At 49.2% G+C, this 19,728-nt stretch overlaps 1 protein-coding gene across 1 annotated transcript; it reads left to right on the forward strand.

Moving 5' to 3' along the window:
• The first annotated feature begins 387 nt into the window (after positions 1-387).
• On the forward strand, positions 388-9,160 carry KCNS1 (potassium voltage-gated channel modifier subfamily S member 1). The gene is made up of 5 exons (XM_049870094.1): positions 388-544; positions 1,884-2,221; positions 4,318-4,396; positions 5,173-6,302; positions 8,690-9,160. The coding sequence occupies exons 1-5, from the start codon at positions 388-390 to the stop codon at positions 9,158-9,160; spliced, it is 2,175 nt and encodes a 724-aa protein (XP_049726051.1).
• The last annotated feature ends 10,568 nt before the right edge of the window (positions 9,161-19,728 follow it).

Genomic DNA, 19,728 nt, shown 5'->3' on the forward strand with positions numbered 1-19,728 from the left:
GTAGATTACTTGGCCCAAGGTAGGTACTCAATAAATGTTTTATTATCATCAGGATTAGTTGTCAAATAAAAACAAATCCAGATTTAGACAGGGAGAAGCTTCAGAAAGAAAGAGGACTGCAATAGAGAGAGTGTCCTCATCTCAGAAAACAGAAAACGGATTTTCTTTTATAGGTAAGGAGGGGCAAGCAGCTATAAGCAGAATCTTTTAAGGGGATGCCAGACAAGCAATCGGCTGCTAACCAAAAGGTCTGCAGTTCAAATCCACCAGCCGCTCCTTGGAAACCTTATCAGGCAGTTCTACTCTGTTCTATTGGGTCACTGTGAGTCGGAATCGACTCGACAGCAACGGGCTTGGTTTCGTTTGGGTTTGGACAAGCAAGGGAAAATGACCACTGGGGTCTTGCTGTGGTCAGCTGATTCCCAGGAGAAACTGAGAATCACATTCCACTTTTTTAGCGCTTGCTCCAACTTGGAGCAAGCAGAGTTCAGGGGCTGTAGGAAGGAGAGAAACCTGACCAAGTTTGGTCAAGCCAAAGCAGAGGGTAAGACATGGGCAACCTTGGGTCACAGTAGTAATACTACTTGTAAAATAGTAATCCTTTCTTGTATTGAGTCTCCAGTGCCCTCTCCCCAGCCGGGCACACATGCTTGGCTGCTGAGCAATGTGTGCTTGCTGATTACACAACCTTTGTGAAGCTCTTTCACACAAGCTCTTCCTTTACCCTCAGAACCCTCCTGGAAGGTGAGAATTTGGGCCCCATTGGCAGCTGAGGAAATGGAACCTCAGGGGGGAAATGCTGTAGGCTTCCCAGCCAAGAAGGGGAAGAGCCAGGACATGAGCCCAGCTCGGTGAGAGCCTCTTGGCTCACAGAGTGGAAGAACGTTCTACGAAAAAACAAAAAATGCTTTACCATCGTGGATTCCGACTCATAGCAACCCTACAGGACAGAGTAGAACTGCTCCAAAGGATTTCCAAGGCTGTAACCTTTTCTTTTTAACCTTAACCTGGAAACCTTGGTGGCGTAGTGGTTAAGTGCTATGGCTGCTAACCAAAAGGTTGGCAGTTCAAGTCCACCAGGTACTCCTTGGAAACTCTATGGGGCAGTTCTACTCTGTCCTATAGGGTCGCTATGGGTCGGAATCAACTCGATGGCACTGGGTTTGGTTTGTTTTTTTTTAACCTTTACCTGTGAAAACCCTGGTGGTGTAGTTGTTAAGTGCTACAGCTGCTAACCAAGAGGTCTGCAGTTAGAATCCACCAGGCGCTCCATGCAAACTCTCTGGGGCAGTTCTACCCTGTCTTATACGGTTGCTATGAGTTACAATTGACTCCACCGCAGTGAGGTTTTCTTGGTATTTGTTTGTTTGTTTGTTTTGGAACCTTTACCCACACAGCAGTTGGTGGGTTCCAACCCCAACCTTTCAGTTAGCAGCCTAGTGCTAAACCACTGTGCCAGTTCTCCCGCTCCCTAATTCAGACCCCAGTGGCAGCCTTGGAAGACGTGAGTTTCAATCCTAGGTCCACAACTCCTAGCTGAATGCCCCAAGCCAGTGACTGGGCCTCGTGTGTAAGATGGGGGACCAAGGCACCTGTCCCTGTCAAGTTTGTCAAGAATGAAAGAGAGAATTCACCTAAAGCTGACTGCCACACACACTAAACGCTCCGTTAAGGAAGCTATTATTACTGTCTGGAAATCCTGGTGGCATAGTGGTTAAGAGCTAGGGCTGCTAACCAAAAAGCCTGCAGTTCGAATCCACCAGGCACTCCTTGGAAACCCTCTAGGGCAGCTCTACCCTCTACTACCCGGTCGCTATGAGTCTGAATCCACTCAAGGGCAATGGGGTTTGGATTACTGATTACTGTTGTTGTTCCTTTCCCAGAGAAGCTTTCCCTGAAAGCCCTCTCGGGGGATCCCATCCCTGCAATGACCCCTGTCCCCAGGTCCCTGGTCTCCAGACACCACCCCCCCCCCACCAAGTCAGGAATAGAAACCACCGCCTCCGCGGCATCCCTCCCTCCCCCGAAGCGGCCCGGCAGCGATCGATGCGGCCTCAGCCGCGGGGGACCGAGGGAGGCCAGCAAGGAGCAGCGGCGGGGCCTCCGACAGCAGCGCGACTCTGCAGAACCGGGCAGAGACAACACCAGGCGCGGCCCACGGCTCCCAACCTCGGCGCCTTCAGGGACTGACGCTCAGGGCGCCTGGAAGGGGCCGCGACAGGTAAGGGATGCCCCTCGGGTAGGGGCGTGGTCCGGGAAAGGGGTGGAAGGAAGGTTGACTGGGGTTCCAGTGACTTCCCCCTCCCCGGTATCCCCAAGGAGGGAGCCATGTGGGGAGGATGACTGCGTTTCGGGGAGACCGAGGCAGGCTCTTTGCTGATCTGTAAAATGGGTTAAAAAGCCTGTAGGGATTAAGCAGAATGCAGTGTATGGTGCCCAATGCTGTGACCCACACACACCAAAACAAACCAACCAACCCGTTGCCATCGAGTCAATTCCAACTCATGGTGATTCTACAGAACAGAGCAGAACCGCCCCACAGGGTTTCCAAGGAGCGCCTGGTAGATTCGAACTACCCACCTTTTCATTAGTACCTGTAGCTCTTAACCACTACCACCAGGGTTGCCTGATCACACATAGTGGAATTCAAAATAAGTGTGTGGAGACTGGAGTCAAAAAGTTTGGTTTCTAATCTCAACTGCGCCATGGACTAGCTGGGCGATTCTGAACAAGCCACTTAATCTTCTTAACTGTCCTTCAGATTATCCCCAAGAAATGTTTGTTGAATTAATTACTCCATTTCCTGGAGCAGGAAAGTGAGTTCCAGAAAGAGGAAAGGGATTTGCCTAAGGTCACGTAGCTAGTGGGTGATGGAATTGGATTAGAAACCTCATCTTCTGACTCCAAGTCCAGGTGCAGGGGTGCGAATGGAGCTGCATCACACGTGCATTTAATATGCACCATTTATATGCCAGGGACCATGCTTCAGATAAGCACCTTGCATCATTTAATCCTCATAACCTCATCAAATCATAAAGTATGGTATTCCCCAGTTTACAGATGGGAAACTGAAGCTCAGAGAGGGGAAAGGACCTGCTCAAAGTCACATAGCTAGTAAGAGGCAGACTCAGAATTTGAACTCAGGTCTGACCAGAGGGAAATACAGGGGATTGATTTTTACAGAGCCCCTACTGGGATGGAGGGGCTTTGCACATTTACTCCTGTGAGCCTTCACCGGAGGTGCTATTATTCCCGTTCTATAGATTACAGAGCTGAAGCCAGAGCGGGGAGGAGACTGGCCTGAGGTTTCACAAGTGACACAGCCAAAGACAGAACGCTGACTTGCCTGACACCAAGCTCAGAGTAAGCGAAGGGCACCCCACTTCCTGCCAGGCACTGGCCCAGGTGCTTGGTGACACTCAGTCCTCACATCAGCCCAGGAAGCAGGCATTACTGGGAAGCAGGCATTACTGAACCCACAGTGCAGATGAGACACTGGAAGGCAGGGGGTGAGCCACTGGCCCTCACTTCCAGCAGAGTCAGGAGTCAGTGGGCAGTGGAAGGATCTTGCATTTCTTTAATATCCACTAAAGCCATAATTACCTTAATCCTCCAGCGATCCTTGGTGGTAGGTGCTATTGTCTGCATTGTTCAGATAAGGAAACAGGCCTGAAGGACAGGCATCTTCCTCAGGGCCCCAAGGTTCAACAAAAACCCACTGCCGTGGAGTCGATTCTGACGCACAGTCAGCCCTATAGGACAGAATAGAACTGCCTATAGAGCTTCCAAGGCTGTAAATCTTTTGGAGCAGACTGCCACATCCTTCCTCCTAGGAGTGGCTGGCGGGTTTGAACAGCCGACCTCTTGGTTAGCAGCCTCCGGGCCTAACCAAAAGCAGTCACCAGGCCTCCTTTTAAGGTGCAACGAGGGAGAGATACATCCAGGTTTGCCTGACTCCAGAAGACAGCGGAAACAGGTGGGTAATTTCAGAAACCCATTCTGTGAAGCAGGCCTGATAAAAACATTCGGTCATTTAATCTCTTTAACCACACTGGAGGTGGATATTTTTACTCTGATTTAACCACACTGAGAGGTGGTATGGCTTGACAAGGTCACACAACAGAGCCAAGGTCCAAGGTCAGGTCTGACTGACTACAGATGCTTTACAAGGTCGAAGCTAGTGGCTTTCTGACTTGAACATGCATCAGATCACCCTCCAGGCTTGTTAAAATACTGGCTGCTGGACCCCACTCCCAGAATTTCTCATTCATTAAGTCTAGGGCAGGCTGCCAATCTACACCTCTAACAAATTCCCAGGTCATACTGATGCTGCTGGTCCGGGGAACACACTCTGAGAACCGTGGGACTAAATTCATCTTCCCGACAACCCCGAGTGGTAAGTACTTCTATTCTCATTTTGCAGTGGAGTAAACTGAGGTTCAGAGTGCTAGCATGTCCAACATCCCACAGTAGGTCTCTGGTTTATGTAAATCCAAGTTTGCCTGCAAAAGGGAGACATATATGAGCACCTACTAGGTGCTATGGAGCCCTGGTGATGCAATGGTTAAGCGCTCGGTGGTTTCAACCCATCAGCTGCTCCCTGGGAGAAAAGACCCGTCTCTCTGCTCCTGTAAAGATTATCTGCTCCTGTAAAGACTACACCCTAGGAAACTCTGGGGCAGCTCTACTCTGTTCTATAGGGTCACTATAAGAAGGAATCTATTCAATGGCACACAACAACTACAACAGGTGCCAGGCCATTCTGCCATTTATCCACTTACATAATCCTTCAAGAAAGAGTTCAGCATGTTTTTTTACAGGCGGAAAATGAAATGAGACGGGGGAGGGTCAGTGATCTGGCCAAATGGGGGAGGGAGAGAGAGAGATTAAAACCCAGGCCTGACTTTGAGTTCAGAGGACATCTGTATACAGGCGATTCCCATAGAGCCTCCAGCATCTCTGGCTGGTGGATATTGTTGTTGTTACGTGCCGTCCAGGCGATTTTGACTCATAGCGACCCCATGTGACAGAGCAGAACTACCCCATAGGGTTTTCTAAGCTATGATCTTTATGGAAGCAGATCGCCACGTCTTTCTCCCACAGAGCCGCTGTATAGGTTCAAACCGCCAAACTTTCGGTTAGCAGACGAGCGCTTAACCGTTGCACCACCAGGGCTGGTGGATGAGGCCCGGGACTTTAACCTGAACCTCCCGGAAGAGGTCGGAGATCGCCCTCAACTCACCCTTCTGACAGCCGCAGGCTGGCGCTCAGCAGCCACTGTGAGGGTGTCCCATGGCCCCCGCGCTGCAGTCTCCTGGCGGCGAAGGGACGAGGTGCTGCGTGTGAACGTGGGCGGTGTGCGCCGGCGGCTGAGCGCGTCCTCTGTGGCGCGCTTCCCGGGCACACGGCTGGGCCGCCTGCAGGCCGCGACGTCGGAGGAGCAGGCGCGACGCCTGTGCGACGACTATGACGCAGTAGCGCGCGAGTTCTACTTTGACCGGCACCCGGGCTTCTTCCTGGTCCTGCTGCACTTCTACCGCACCGGCCGTCTCCACCTGCTCGACGAGCTGTGCGTCTTCGCCTTCAACCAGGAGGCCGACTACTGGGGCCTGAACGAGGGCGCGTTGGCCGCGTGCTGCCGCGCACGCTACCTGGAGCGTTGCGTGGCGGGGCCGCACGCCTGGGACGAGGACAGCGACACGCCGAGCAGCGTGGACCCGTGCCCAGACGAGATCTCCGACGTGCAGCGCCAGCTGGCGCGTTACGGCGCGGCCCGCTGCGGTCGCCTGCGTCGCCGCCTCTGGCTCACCATGGAGAACCCGGGCTACTCGCTGCCCAGCAAGCTCTTCAGCTGCGTCTCCATCGGCGTGGTGCTCGCCTCCATCGCCGCCATGTGCATCCACAGCCTGCCCGAGTACCAGGCCCGCGAGGCCGCGGCCGCGGTGGCTGCTGTGGCCGCGGGTCGTAGCGCGGAGGAGGCCAACGACGACCCAGTGCTGCGGCGCCTCGAGTACTTCTGCATCGCCTGGTTCAGCTTCGAGGTGTCGTCGCGCCTCCTGCTGGCTCCCAGCGCGCGCAACTTCTTCTGCCACCCGCTCAACCTCATCGACATCGTGTCTGTGCTGCCCTTCTATCTCACCCTAGTGGCAGGGGCTGCGCTCGGCAACCGGGGCGGCGCAGGCGGCGAGGAGCTCGGAGACCTGGGCAAGGTGGTGCAGGTCTTTCGCCTCATGCGCATCTTCCGTGTGCTCAAGCTGGCACGCCACTCCACGGGGCTGCGATCACTGGGCGCCACACTCAAGGTAGGTTCTCCGAGGCAGGATTGGAGGACGGCAGGTGTAACCACCTGGCAGGTTAGCAGGTGAAATTGCATACAGGCCTACCGTGTCTAGGCACACAGTCAACTGAGATGGCCTCCTTTGTGCCAGGCGTGGGGCTATTTCACACCCAATCAGACCCAACAGCCATGTAAGGAAGGAGTTATGTCCGTTTCCCAGGGTAGAAAACTAGGGCATAGCTTTGCTTGTCTTTCTTAAAAAAAAAAAAAAAAAAAAAAAAGACAAAGGTCACTTCTGATATAGGTGTCAAACATCATATAATATACAGCAGAAAAATATGCAAAGCGGGAAGCTAGCTGGCTTCTCTCCTAGAGCCTTTTTTTGGGCATTATCAGGAGCACAGATAGTCACAGGTCACCCTTAATAGGCTAAGTCTAGCAATAGCCCAGGAGCTAACACTCACTAAGCACTAATTCTGTACCAATTTCACAGCCATTATCGATCCAGTCCTTAGGACAACTTTCTCAGGAAGATGCTATTATTAACCCCCTTCCTGTAGATGAAGAGCCCGAGGTTCAGAGGGTCAACTTTTTAAAGCGTCCTTGCAAGGTCTGGTACCCTCCTTGTGCCAGGCAGGCCCTGTGCTGGGGTGAAGCACAGCCCTGGAGAACTCACAATTTGGAGGGGTGAGGTTAGCCTGGGATGGGGAGGAAGGCAGAGCAAACAGCCGTGCCAAGGCTTGGAGGTGAGAGAGGTCAGGCAGAATGCTGGGAGGAAGGACCTGGAGGAGGGGAGTGCCAAGATTGGTGAGTGGGACAGGGTACTGAAGGGCCGCGGACTCAGCCCACTGTTTGGGCCCGTGATGGGTTTAAGCAGCGGCAGATGCTATTGTCATTATTTTGTAGGTGTTGAAACTGACGCTCTGAGAGGTGGCAGGATTTGTCAGAAGTCCCTCAGTGAGTAAGTGGCAGAGCTCAAGGAGAACCCAGCTGTGCCTGACTCCAGCACCCTCATGCTTTCTCCTAAAGCTCACTTCAACCCTGCTAAGAATCTCTAGAAGGTGCTGAAAGATTCCTCCCATCCCATGGCTTAGGGAAGCCTCTTGCCGGCCCTCACAGCAGGACTGCCAGAATACTGGACACAGGCAGGGTGTCTGGGCATAACCTTAGTGCCGATGGACGGGTGCTGGGAATTGCATTAGCCAGCTCCTCTGAGCTCAGCGTCTCTGCAGAGAACATCCTTCTGCCCCAGAACTCTCCTCTGCTCCCGCCATGCCAGGTGCCAGAGCTTGACTGGACCAGCTTTATTCTGCAGAGAGGGAGAAGAGCATTGATCAGGGCTGCGAGGGTCCAAGATGCCCTAAGACCACCTTGCCACTTAAAGTGAGGCCCCTGACCAACAGCAGCTTTGTTGTCATCACCTAGAAGCTTGGTAGAAATGGAGATGCTCAGGCCCTCCTCCAGAGGGCTGAGTTAGGTTCTGCCTTTCAAACAAGATCCCCAGGTGATTCTTCTAGAGGCCCTGCTCTGGACTCAGGGTTCTCAACCTCAGCACTATTGACATTTGGGGCTGCAAAATTCTTTCTTGTGGGAGGGTGGCCCTGTGCATTGTAGAATGTTCAGCAGCATCCCTGGTTTCCACCCACTAGACGCCAGTAGCACACCTGTCCCAGTTGTGACAACCAAAAATGTCTCCAAACCCGTTGCTCTCAGGTTGACTCCAAGTCATAGCAACCCTAGAGGACAGAGTAGAACTGCCCCATGAGGTTTCCAAGGAGCAGCTGGTGGTTTTGAATTGCCAGCCTTTTGGTTAGCAGCCACACTCTTAACCACTGTGCCACCAGTGCCAGATGTCCCCTGGGGCACAGAGTCGCCCTCAGTTGAGAACCACTGCTCTAGGTCTTGGTCTCAGGGACAAAGCCCACACTCATAGGCAGGACATCCTATGAGGGGTCTAGGGAGCACATATCCTTTTCCCAGCTTCCTCAGGGGGCAGAAAATATTCAGTACTTGTCAGAAATGTGATAGACCAGTCAAAATACATGAAGCTAACTCTGCATTGTGCAGTATAAGCTGGTTTACTTGGTTCTGCAACAGCATAAGAGCCATAAGCTTTTCATTCATTGGCCGCTGCCAACAGTGTCTTCTGCGTTAGAAAAAAACAATTGTGGCCTAGCAGGCACCTTGGAAAACAGAAATTAGGCCTGTGTTCCAATGCCCTGGAGTCTTGCTGCCTATTATAGTTAGAAGATCTTAGTTTGAAGTCAGGGAGCTGGGTCGTGGCACCAGATCTACCTTCCAGGGTGGCTTTGGGCCTGTCCCTTCTGCTCTCTGAGCCTCACTTTCCCCATGTGTCCGCTATGAGGTCTGTATGCCCACCTGGCTCTGACGGGTTCCTGCATTTTCTTCCAGCACAGCTACCGCGAGGTGGGCATCTTACTGCTGTACCTGGCCGTAGGCGTGTCTGTGTTCTCTGGCGTGGCCTACACAGCTGAGAAGGAGGAAGATGTGGGCTTCGACACCATCCCAGCCTGCTGGTGGTGGGGCACAGTGAGCATGACCACCGTGGGCTACGGGGATGTGGTACCAGTGACGGTGACTGGCAAGCTGGCCGCCTCAGGCTGCATCCTGGGGGGCATCCTGGTAGTAGCACTCCCTATCACCATCATCTTCAACAAGTTCTCCCACTTCTACCGGCGCCAGAAGGCCCTGGAGGCAGCCGTGCGCAACAGTGACCCCCGGGAGTTTGAAGACCTGCTGAGCAGCGTTGATGGGGTGTCAGAAGCGTCCCTGGAGATGTCCCATGAGACCTCTCAGGAGGGAAGTTCTGCAGACTTGGAGGCCCAACACCCCAGGGAGCCTCCAAACTCTAAGGCTTATTAAAGCCAGGGCTCCATGTCCCCCTTTCCATGCCCCAAAAATCAGCTGAAACAGAGCAGAGATTCCTCCCTAGTTGAGTTCTTCATGAGAGCATGGCCTGCTCAGGAGCCCTCACCCTGGCCTGAGAGATGAGACCCAGAGGCTGGGTCCCTTCCTCCAAAGGCTCAGGGCAGGTAGTGTTACCTGAGCTTCTGTGAGTCTGGAGAGTGACCTGGAGACCTTTATAAAGGAAACTTCCAAGCCATCCATGGAGCAGGCATGAGCCAGAGGGGGAAGGCCGAAAGGATGCTCTTTATATATCACATTTGACCCTAGGTTGGAGGCTGAGAATTATCCCCATTTCACAGATGAGAAAACTGAGGCTCAAAGAGGTACAGCTGAGTCGCGTAAATGTCACACAACTAGAAGCAGTGGAGCCAGTTTTGGAATGCAGGCTTGTTGATCTGCCATGATCAGTCTATCTCCCACCCCTTTCTTCTGTCCTCACAAAGTTTGCATGCGGGTTTAGGGGATTCGTGGATCCCTGAAGTTGATCTATAGAGTTAGAACCGTCTGTGAGAGCAACGGAAAAGACCAGACAAGAGATTCAGAAGCAGGAGCCCTGGACCTCAGCTGTGTGTTCAGCAGGAGCTTCCAACACCAACAGGCATCAGCTCTGAAATGAGGCTTTGGAGCAAAGAGGAGAGAGCTGCCTCCTTAGCTGATTTGCAAAATTTGCTAAGCAGTCATATCCTGCAGCTTCCTCCCAAGACTGGCCTGAGATCAAGAAAATCTGAAGGAGCTCTTGCTGGGTTGCCGAACACCTGAGGTCTCCAGTGGGACCTGCTGTGTGAAGTACACAAGTCCCTGCCCCATCTCCAGATTCAGCCCACCTGTCACACAGTCACAATCTGTGACCCAGCGGGAGATGAAAGCCTAATGGAGCAGGGGAGACACTGACTTAAAGCCAGCTCACCTCTGAAATGTTGGTGGCAAGGAGCTGCCAAGCATGGACGCCTTCCCCTTCTTCACCTCCCTACCCCCAATCTCCAGTGCTACACTGAGTTTCCATCCAGGCAAATGCTCAGGAACTCCGGTCCCTGTTGGCCAGCTCTAGTTCCCCATCCTCAATGGGAGCATATCTCTCATATCACTTGCTGAGTCCCTTCTCTTCTTGCTGAAAAAGTGGGCAGAGGGACAGCTCCTGTAGCAGTTTGCGCATGCCGTTGCTAGAGCACTTGTCACTGTAGACATTGCCTGACTGGATCGCCCTGTCCCACCACTGAGCTTCAGGATGGGAGATGTCGTGTAGTTGACCCTTGGGCTTGGTGCAGAGTAGGCGCTCGGGAAATGTTGAGTGGGCCAATGGTCCATCCAGCCTACCCTGTGCGAGCACTGAGAGCAAAGAGAGACCCAGCCCTCAAGAGGGGGTAGACAAAACTGAAAAGGAGGTCCTTGCAGTTCAGCTCCCCTTCTCCCTCCTTGGTTTTTGAGGCTTTTGCAATGATTTCCTAGTAGGCTTTTCATTCACTCATTCAGCAGTTATTGAAAGGATCATAAACTAGGGCTTTACACATGGCCTGCACATATGTTTTGTTTAGCTGAACATTTTTTTTTAACTTGAATGCCTTTGGGTGGGGCGTACACTCTTCAGTTCCCTGCAGTGTCCTCTACCTACCACCCCCCCCACACACACCACAGTGCTACACCCCACCACCTCTTAGATTTAATTTACCCCCTATGGCCTCTGACTTCTTGAGTATTTGAGAGAACTGGGTTTAAGAGATACAATGGCAGACAAAATATATAATCCCTGGGTGGTGCAAAGAGTAAATGCACTCAGCTGCTTAAAAAAAAAGTTGGAAGTTCTAGTGTACCCAGAGAAACCTGGGAGGAAAGTCCTTGTGACCTGCTGCTGAAAAATCAGCCATTGACAATCCTGCGGAACAGTGTTCTCCTCTGACACACGTGGGGTCGCCATGAGTCAGCATGGACTCAACAGCAACTGTTTTTTGGTTTTTATACCCCTGAAGCTTACAGACTAGGGAATTCTAAGCATGCATAATGTAACAGGGACCATTACCTGAGAAGGTAAAAAAAAGGCTTCCCTGAGGATGTGACCATCTGACCTGCCACTGTAGGATTAATAGCAGCTAATTAAAAAAAAAAAAAAAAAATTTTTTTTTTTTTTTAATTAAAAGGAGATCCAAGCAGAGGGAATTGCATGGGTGAGGTCTTACGGCAGATACAGAACCTAGTACATAGTAGGCCCTCAACACCTGTTACATGGATGGATTCCAAGTCTCCAGATTGGAGTAGTGACTGGAGCTAAGCCAAGGGGCCTCTAAAGAAGTCACCATGCACCAGCCCTCCTGCACACCTCTTAACATCTGGGCCCAGCTGTTCCCCGGTTGGGGTTCAGAGACTGCACGAACCACTCTTATACTCTTGCTGGCACACCAAGCAGCCGTGTAGCTTCCCGATTTTCTGATCCCACAACAAGTCCCTAAAGCCGGTGTAGGGAAACATCAGGGGAGAACTGTCTGGCCTTCATCCATCAGGAGACTGTGTCTGGTCCTGGCAGAAGAGCACCAGCTCACTCCCACCTGAGTGTATCAATTAAAACCATTATGCAAATAAAGAGCCTGGTCCCAGGGACCTGTTTCTGCCTGTATGAAGCTTGCTGCCTGACTAGCTTTCTGGGTGATTGGGGAGGGTGGGCCATTCGTGGAGTGATTCGGAAATCCACATTCTCTGGTTCCAGTCTTGGATTTGACACGGGCTTCATCTGTGTTGTACCAGCCAGTACAGGTTGCAAGTGACAGGAGCCCAATTGGAAGTAACTTGGTCAAAAAAGTAATTAATTAGAATAAATTGAAGTGATTAACAAATGTTATAATTAGGGTTTTTTTGGTTGAAACAAAACAGAAACTGGTAGACTAAGCAAAAAATGAATTTATTGCAAGGTGCTATTAATTTCCTGTGGTTGTCTTAACAAACTTCCACAAACTTGATGGCTCAAAACAACAAATTTATTGTTTCACAGTTCTGAAGTCCAGACATCCAAAATCAAGGTGTTGACAGGGTCATGGCCCTTCAGCAGCTGTAGGGGAGCCTCTGCTAGTGTCTCATGGCTTTCAGCATACCTTGGCCTTCCCTGGCTTTATAGCTGCATCATTCCAGTCTCTGCTTCTGCCTCACATCACCTTCTCCTTTGTGTGTGTCAAATCTCCCTCTGCTTCTCTCTTTCAAAGATACCTGTGATAACATTTGGGACCCACCCAGGTAATCCATGATGACCTCATCTTCAGATCCTTAATCGCATTTGCAAAGACCATTTTTCCAAATAAAGTAACACTTAAAGAAGTTCCAGAGATTAGGATGTGGACATATCTTTAGAGCCACCATTCAGCTCACTACAAAAGGGCATCAGGGAAGCCCATCCAAGCAAAGGGAAAGTTGACCGATCATACCTCAGGGAATGTAGAAACGAGGGGAGATCTGGGGACCTCAACAGCAGGACTCATGAACCTGTTTTGGACACTGCCATCCAAATGATCCACCTCCAATCACCTTTCTTCCCTGTATCATTCAGCTCATACAGTTCAAATCCCAAGAGAGAGGTTGATTTGCCTAGATTGGTTCATATATCTCCTTTGGTGGAGAAGGAGGGCAGGGTACCTGGAGTCACATCTGTACCAGATCACATGGGGGAGAAACGGTGGTTGCCCAAAGAAAAGTCAGTGTGTTGTCACCAAAATAAAGGGGAAGCATGTTAAGAGACAAAAACAGCAGGTGCCCACTACATTCCAACCCTTGACTTCCCAGCATACGCACATACACTCCTACCTTCTTCCTATACGCATAGTTTTATAAGTGCTTCTCTCTAACCTGAGGAAACTACCCGGTATATAACCAAAAATACACTGATCCTCTCCCCAAAGAGAAGAAACCCTAAGGTCATGCCCTGTTACTAAATCTAGCTCTAAATTCATTTTTCATTCTTCCACTGATCCTGTCTCAATGTTGTACAACATAAGGAATAAATGGGGCACATAACTGCCACCAGCACACACTATATACAATAGTAGACGAAAGGGACGGCCAACAAAGATGCATCAAGGAGGAAGGAAGACAGGCCATGCTGCGTTCTCATTCTTTCGGTGGTAATGAGGCTGCAAGTTGGCATTTATAACTTTCCTTCTTTGCTAGCCATGTCATTGTCTCTCTGCCTTTGGCCAGCACCTCAGTTGGCTAGGATTCTTTGCTCAGTGGGGTGACCCAAACCTTTATTCCTAGAGAATTAGAGCCGTTGGTAGTCCTGCCTGTATAGGGAGATGCCTCAGAATTCCCTGGTTGATACTTGTACTCCTTTCTGCCTCCTTTGTGTAGCAGTAACTGTATTTCCTCTGGGCAGTTATGGTTGATGACCTTAGCCAACATTGTAATTCTCCTTATATTTGTCCACCTAGGGATGAGAGGAGCTAAAAATGTCCAGGTGGCAGTCTGAGTCTCCAATGGATACAGGGTTGTACCCCTTAGTAGAAGTATTTTTCTCTTGGATACAAAAATCTCCAAGTCAACAGAACTCAGAGTCAGGGATTGCTGTTAAAAAAAAAAAAATTTTTTTTTTTTTTGTTGTTAGGTACCGTCACATTGGTTTGGACTCATTGCAAACCTGTGTTACAACAGAACGAAACGCTGCTTTGTCCTGCACCATCCTCACAGTCGTTATGCTTGAGCCCATTGTTGCAGCCACTGTGTCAATCCATTTCCTTGAGGTCCTTCCTCTTTTTTACTGACACTTCACTTTACCAAGCATAATCTCCTTCTCCAGGGACTGGTCCCTCCTAATAACTTGTCCAAAGTAAGTGAGACAAAGTTTCACCATTCTTGCTTCTAAGAAGCAACCTGCCTGCACTTCTTCCCAGACAGATTTGTTCATTCTTCTGGCAGTCCATGGTATATGCAATATTCTTCACCAACACATAATTCAAAGGCGTCGATTTTTCTTCACTCTTCCTTATTCATTGTCCAGTTTTGTGTGCATATGAGGCAATTGTAAATACCACGGCTTGGGTCAGGTGCACCTTAGTTATCAAAGTGACATCTTTTCTGTCAATTCCCTGTACAGAGTCAGGGAAAAAAACAAAAAAAAGAAAAACAAAAAACCCATTGCCATCTAGTCAATTCCAACTCATAGTGACCCTGTAGGACAGGGTAAAACTGCCCCATAGGGTTTCCGAGGAGCAGCTGGTGGATTTAAACTGCTGACCTTTTGGTTACCAGCCAATCTCTTAACCACTGCACCACCAGGGCTCTGAGTCAGGAATAGGAAGTAATAAATTTTCAAGTGGGTTGTTAGGATTATCTGGTAGAGATGCAATTCCTTGATGGTGAGCAACTTCTCATGCAATCAACTTGTACTTTTAGGGTCTGCTTGAGCCCAGTCTTGTGCCCATGGGGGTACACTTGATGATGAGAGTCTTTATCAGGCGTGCTTGACTTTATGTCTGGGTGGATGATACAGTACCTGGATTACGATGGGCACTTTGGATCACAGGGCTACCTGTTATACCGTAGTTATACCTTCATTCATCACCAAACCCAGTAGCAAGCCAGGATCTGATAGCAACAAAACTAACAAAATCCAAATAACATTACGCCTCTTTTGTGGTGGTAGAAGTTCCAAGGTATAGCTACTTGTCTTTCACTTTGAAAGGGAAGGGGTTGAGGTTTGAGGAACTTGTGAGCCAAAAAAAAACAAAACCCACTGCCGTCGAGTCGATTCCAACCCATAGAGACCTTATAGGACAGAGTAGAACTGCACCATAGAGTTTCCAAGGAGTGCCTGGAGGATTCGAACTGCTGACCTCTTGGTTAACAGCCATAGCACTTAACCACTATGCCACCAGGGTTTCCGAATTTGTTAGCAGGAGGCATAAAACCCATCCAATCCAGCATCAGTCCAATCCAGTCCTATGGCATGAGATCTTGCTTCATTCAGAGCCTGATGAATATTTTGATGACCAACCATTCCCACATAATCTGAGGGTTAAATGCTAACACTGGCCTTCTGCACCTCTGGATTCTTCCTCCTCTTGAGGAACCCATTTCAATTGGAGCCCCTCACCTAGCATTCCTGGTCTAGACTTTGCTCAAAACAACGATAAAGAAAGTGTTCTGGGTTCACTGGGGAGCATGGTTGGAGGCATTTGTGGGCAGGAAGCCCAAGATCGATCCAATCCAGCATCCCTGTCTTCAGAAGCTTTGAATTCCTTCCTCTACATGATGCCAAAGGATATGAGGCCTTTATGTTCCATTTTATGTGGCCAGTGTCTGGTCCAAGTTTGCATTAGCTAATCCATCAAATTGTTCCAACATTGCCAGCTCCAGGAGTTAGCCCAGTAAATGCAGAATCCCTGGTAAGTGCATCTATATCAGTAAGATCAGCCTGGTCCAAAGTTACATTTCCCCTTCCTTCATCAAGGACCACAAATATCCCCCAAATTTCTGTTGGTATCAGTTAGCAAGGTTCTGCAATTCTATGTGAGCCCAAGGTTCTTTCCTACTCAGAGCCTACTTTTTATCCCCTAGACCGAACTGATCCAACCTCCAGCTAGGCAGCCTGAGGTGGTGGGGCAGGGGTTGGGAGGAGCAGGAAGTTGTGAGCTTTTTCCTGTAAGGGCCTGCTTCCCAACTGGTGTTTTCTAGGGCCTTGGAATTCTCCCACATCCTCTCATATGGCCATTGCACTTGTAATAAACCCACTCCATCAATGCCCAACTTCTGAAATGTGCAGCAGGGTTATGAATTCAGCAACCTGCATCATTAGTTTGCCTGCTATGGTTTTGGGAGATCTCAACCCTACTGCAAGTCATGAGGCTCTTTGATCATGAGCATAGAAATGCTCTACATTTCATTCTGGCCCTTAAGGTGAAAAAGTGATATCTGGGTTTCCTTTGTTGACTTTCCCTTTACATTAGTCTATGCAGTCAAAACGAAGCATTCTATTCCATAGCCTGGGCATTCCTCACCTCCTTGAAACTGAACTAACCTTTCTCAGAGAACCACATCCTCAGTGGCCAAATGATACCAAGTAATACAGGAAACAGCTCTCTACCACTGTATACTGTGGTCTGCTAGTTTCCCAGACCAGAGACCAAACAGCAACCTTCCTGTGTTTTGCCCCATCACAGTCCAGTAATTTTGAATACCCGACATTTCCTGGAGGATATGTTGTGTGCAACTTGATTCTAGTTCCATTCACTGTATCGGTTAGGAGTCTTTGTTTGCAAACAACAGAATCCAACTGACAAACTTAAGCCAAAAAAAGAAAAAAGACATCTTTGGAGAAATAATGGATTAGGATCAAAGTAAAAAAACAGGCTTTGAGAAAGATAGGAATGAGGGCAATAGAGGGATCTAGGTAGTTAGAACCCATGAATCACCTCTTTAGAGCACTACAATTAAAACAACTTAGTGACAATTGCCTCCTTTTTTTGTGTCACTCCACTCAGGCTAAAAGCTCCTTGAAGATGGAGTCTAACTGGACTGGTTTTGAGGAGCCCTGGTGGTGCAGTGGTTAAAGGCCTGGCTGCTAACCAAAAGGTCAGCAGTTCGAACCCACCAGGTGCTCAGTGGGAGAAAGATGTGGCAGTCTGCTTCCATAAAGATTTAAGGTCTTAGAAACCCTATTGGGCAGTTCTACTCTGTCCTATAGGGTCACTATGAGTCAGAATTGCCTCAACAGCTGTGGGTTTGGGGCTGGTTTTGGGTCACCTGCCCATCTTTTGACTGGGGGTGGCAGGGGAGGAGCTATAATAGACAATATCACCAGGACATAGAATGACAGAGAGGTAGTTCCCTAAAGGAAAAGTGGGGCGGTCTCAACATGAGGGAAATGGGCCCTGGGTAGGCAAAAACAACACTTATCTATTACAACACCCTGGGTGGGAATAGAGGGAGGTAGCTGGGCTCCAGCAACAAGAGAAACCAGGAACTCAGGAGAAAGAGAGAGATTGATTTCTGCGTCACATGGTTACTAACATCTCCTAAGTGCTACATCTTGTAGAGCCTCCACCAGAGAACTTGCCAGTTCCAGTTTGAAAAGTCCATCAGAAGGACTCTGATTGACCCAGCTCGATGAAGTGACTGGATTCCTCAACTGTGGCCAAGGGGCTGGGTCTGTGAGCACATGGCAGTCACCCTACGGACCCCATGGCTGGTGTGGGAGTTGAGCAGTTCCCAGGAGAGAAAGGGAGTGCTGGACAGATCCCATAGTTATCCCTCAGGGTCTTGTTCCCTTGGGCCTCAGCTTTATCCTCTGTAAAATGGAGAGATGATGTCCATATAGGCTTAGGAGTAATTGGGTCCTGGGCCTAATGGGTAGATGGGATAGCTGCTCAGGATATCTTGGGCTCTGGGATGTGATGTGCTCATTGTTAATGCTGAAGAAACTGTCTGTGATAGTTTCTCCCTATTTGTAGTGGCCTCAGGGTGGAAACTTCCCTGGTGAGTGAGACAAAATGTTCTTTAGGGGCTGTCAGATCTAACCCTTGATCTGCCCCCTCCCCAGCCTCATATTAGAGATCAGAAAACTGAGGCCCAGAGAGCTCCAAGGTCACACAAGAGGTCAATCCCATACCTGAGTCCCTTTGGATAGGGAAGAAATTTTTCAGCTCAAATAAGGACCCAGCCTATTGGAAAATGAGTGTGAAAGGGAATCTGGTTGACGTATAAAGAATTTTTTGAGGCTCCCAAGAGTGAAGATGACCTAGAAAATAACAATAACTACCCTTCACATGTCTGTGCCACTTCACAGTTTACAAAGTGATTTCACGTCAGTTATCTCATATACTTCTCACAACAACCCTGGATGCCATTGCAAAACAATACCGTCATCATTGGACAGATGAGAAAACTGTGGCCCATGATCAGACAGTTAAGTAGTGAATCAGGGATTCAAACCTAGGCTTCTAATACTAGATTGTACTCACTTGGCATCATATGCCACTATGGTTACTTTGGATTTGGCAAGCTTAACTCCCCAGGCACCACTGAAGGAAGTGGCCTTGAGCATGGACCCTATTATGAATTTTTTCTCTCCTCAGGCTCTGGACACAGCCCTTAGGTGCTGGCTGGGATGGTCCTCACTGACTGCCAGACATCATATCCCAGTCCAGTCAGGTCCCATGCCTGAGCATAGAAAAAATGCTCCAGGAAGTTGAATAAGTTGAGAAGCTAAACTTTGAGAAGAAACAGACACAGTCTTTCAGAGTCCTATCTGCTAGAATTGAAGAGAAGGACAAGAGCAGATACTGAACTGGTGTTTAACCTTTTCAGGAGCACTGAGTTCAGGAGCCTCGGGAAACGCATTCATCTAGGAATCTGGAATCAGACCTGGGTTTAAATATTGGCACTGCCACTTACCATTTGTGTGAGCTTGGATTGGATCTGTTACACGCTAAGGAGCACCATCTCATGCCAACTGGCAACTGGTATCCAAAGCCCTCCTCCTCCTTTCCTATCTACCCAGATTGGTAAGGAATTTGTTACAAGTGATGAAAAACCCAACCAAATGCCTTAAGTACAGGTGGATTCAAAAGTTCAACTGAAGTCACCCCGTCTCCTCTCCCCACCTCTCTCTCTGCTCCGCCATCCTGTGTTGGCTTCATTCTCAGGCAACGGGTTGCTAAAATCGTTTGAATATGATGGGAGAATGTGAGGGATGCCACTTGGGCCAGAGAGAAGAACATGGGCCTCGAGGCCAGACAGACATGGGCTTGACTTCCTGCTATTTATGAGCTATATGATCTTGGTTGGGTTTCTTTGCCTCCCTGAGCCTCACTTTCTTCACTTGTCTTAGTCTAACGTGAAGTTCAAGTGAGATATAAGTGAAAGTGCCTGCCACAATAAATGTTAAATATTAAACAAACCAACAAAAAGCATAGGAAGGAAATAGAGCTCAACGTTGTCTACCAAGGCTCTTGCTTTCCTTGGTGGTTGAGCAACTCTGAGAAGAAGACCTTGGGTATGGAAGTAGTTTGCATGTCTGTTGTTGTTGTGTGTCATCGGTGGATTCCAACTCATAGTGACCCTATAGGACTGAGTAGAATTGTCCCATCGGGTTTCCTAGGCTGAAATCTTTATGAGACCAGATCGGCATATCTTTTCTCCCATGGAGTCATGGTGAGTTCAAACATCAACCTTTAGGTTAGCAGCCTAGGGCTTAACCATTGCACCACCAGAGCATGCCTAGAGATCACAAACCAGACTCACTCTTACACTTGAGGCCACAGTTAGGGTCTCAGAATGAACACCAGAGTAAAATAGCCTGAGCTGGAGTCCAGATTCAACCACTGACAAACCCTGGGCCTCAGTTGAATCACCTTCAGCAAAGGCTAATGGGCTAAGAGTCATCATTCCTTACATTTGCATAGGACTGGGTGGTTTCTAAGGGCTTTCCAATCCACCATCATGGAAACTTCCAAAAACAGAACAGTGGAGTAGAAGGCAGAGGGTTTTTAGTTTGTTTTTCAAAGTATAATATACACACACCAAAAAAACCACAAATCCTAAGTGTTCATCTC

Source organism: Elephas maximus, chromosome 25, assembly GCF_024166365.1.
Source record: "Elephas maximus indicus isolate mEleMax1 chromosome 25, mEleMax1 primary haplotype, whole genome shotgun sequence".
Taxonomy (NCBI): Eukaryota; Metazoa; Chordata; class Mammalia; order Proboscidea; family Elephantidae; genus Elephas; species Elephas maximus.

Excerpts from the sequence above, each read along its gene's own strand:
- KCNS1 (XM_049870094.1), top strand. The coding sequence starts at position 388 with ATGACCACTGGGGTCTTGCTGTGGTCAGCTGATTCCCAGGAGAAACTG. Across the intron at positions 4,397-5,172 it reads CTTCCCGACAACCCCGAGTG|GGCTGGTGGATGAGGCCCGG; the intron begins GTAAGTACTTCT and ends TTGCACCACCAG. Across the intron at positions 6,303-8,689 it reads CACTGGGCGCCACACTCAAG|CACAGCTACCGCGAGGTGGG; the intron begins GTAGGTTCTCCG and ends ATTTTCTTCCAG.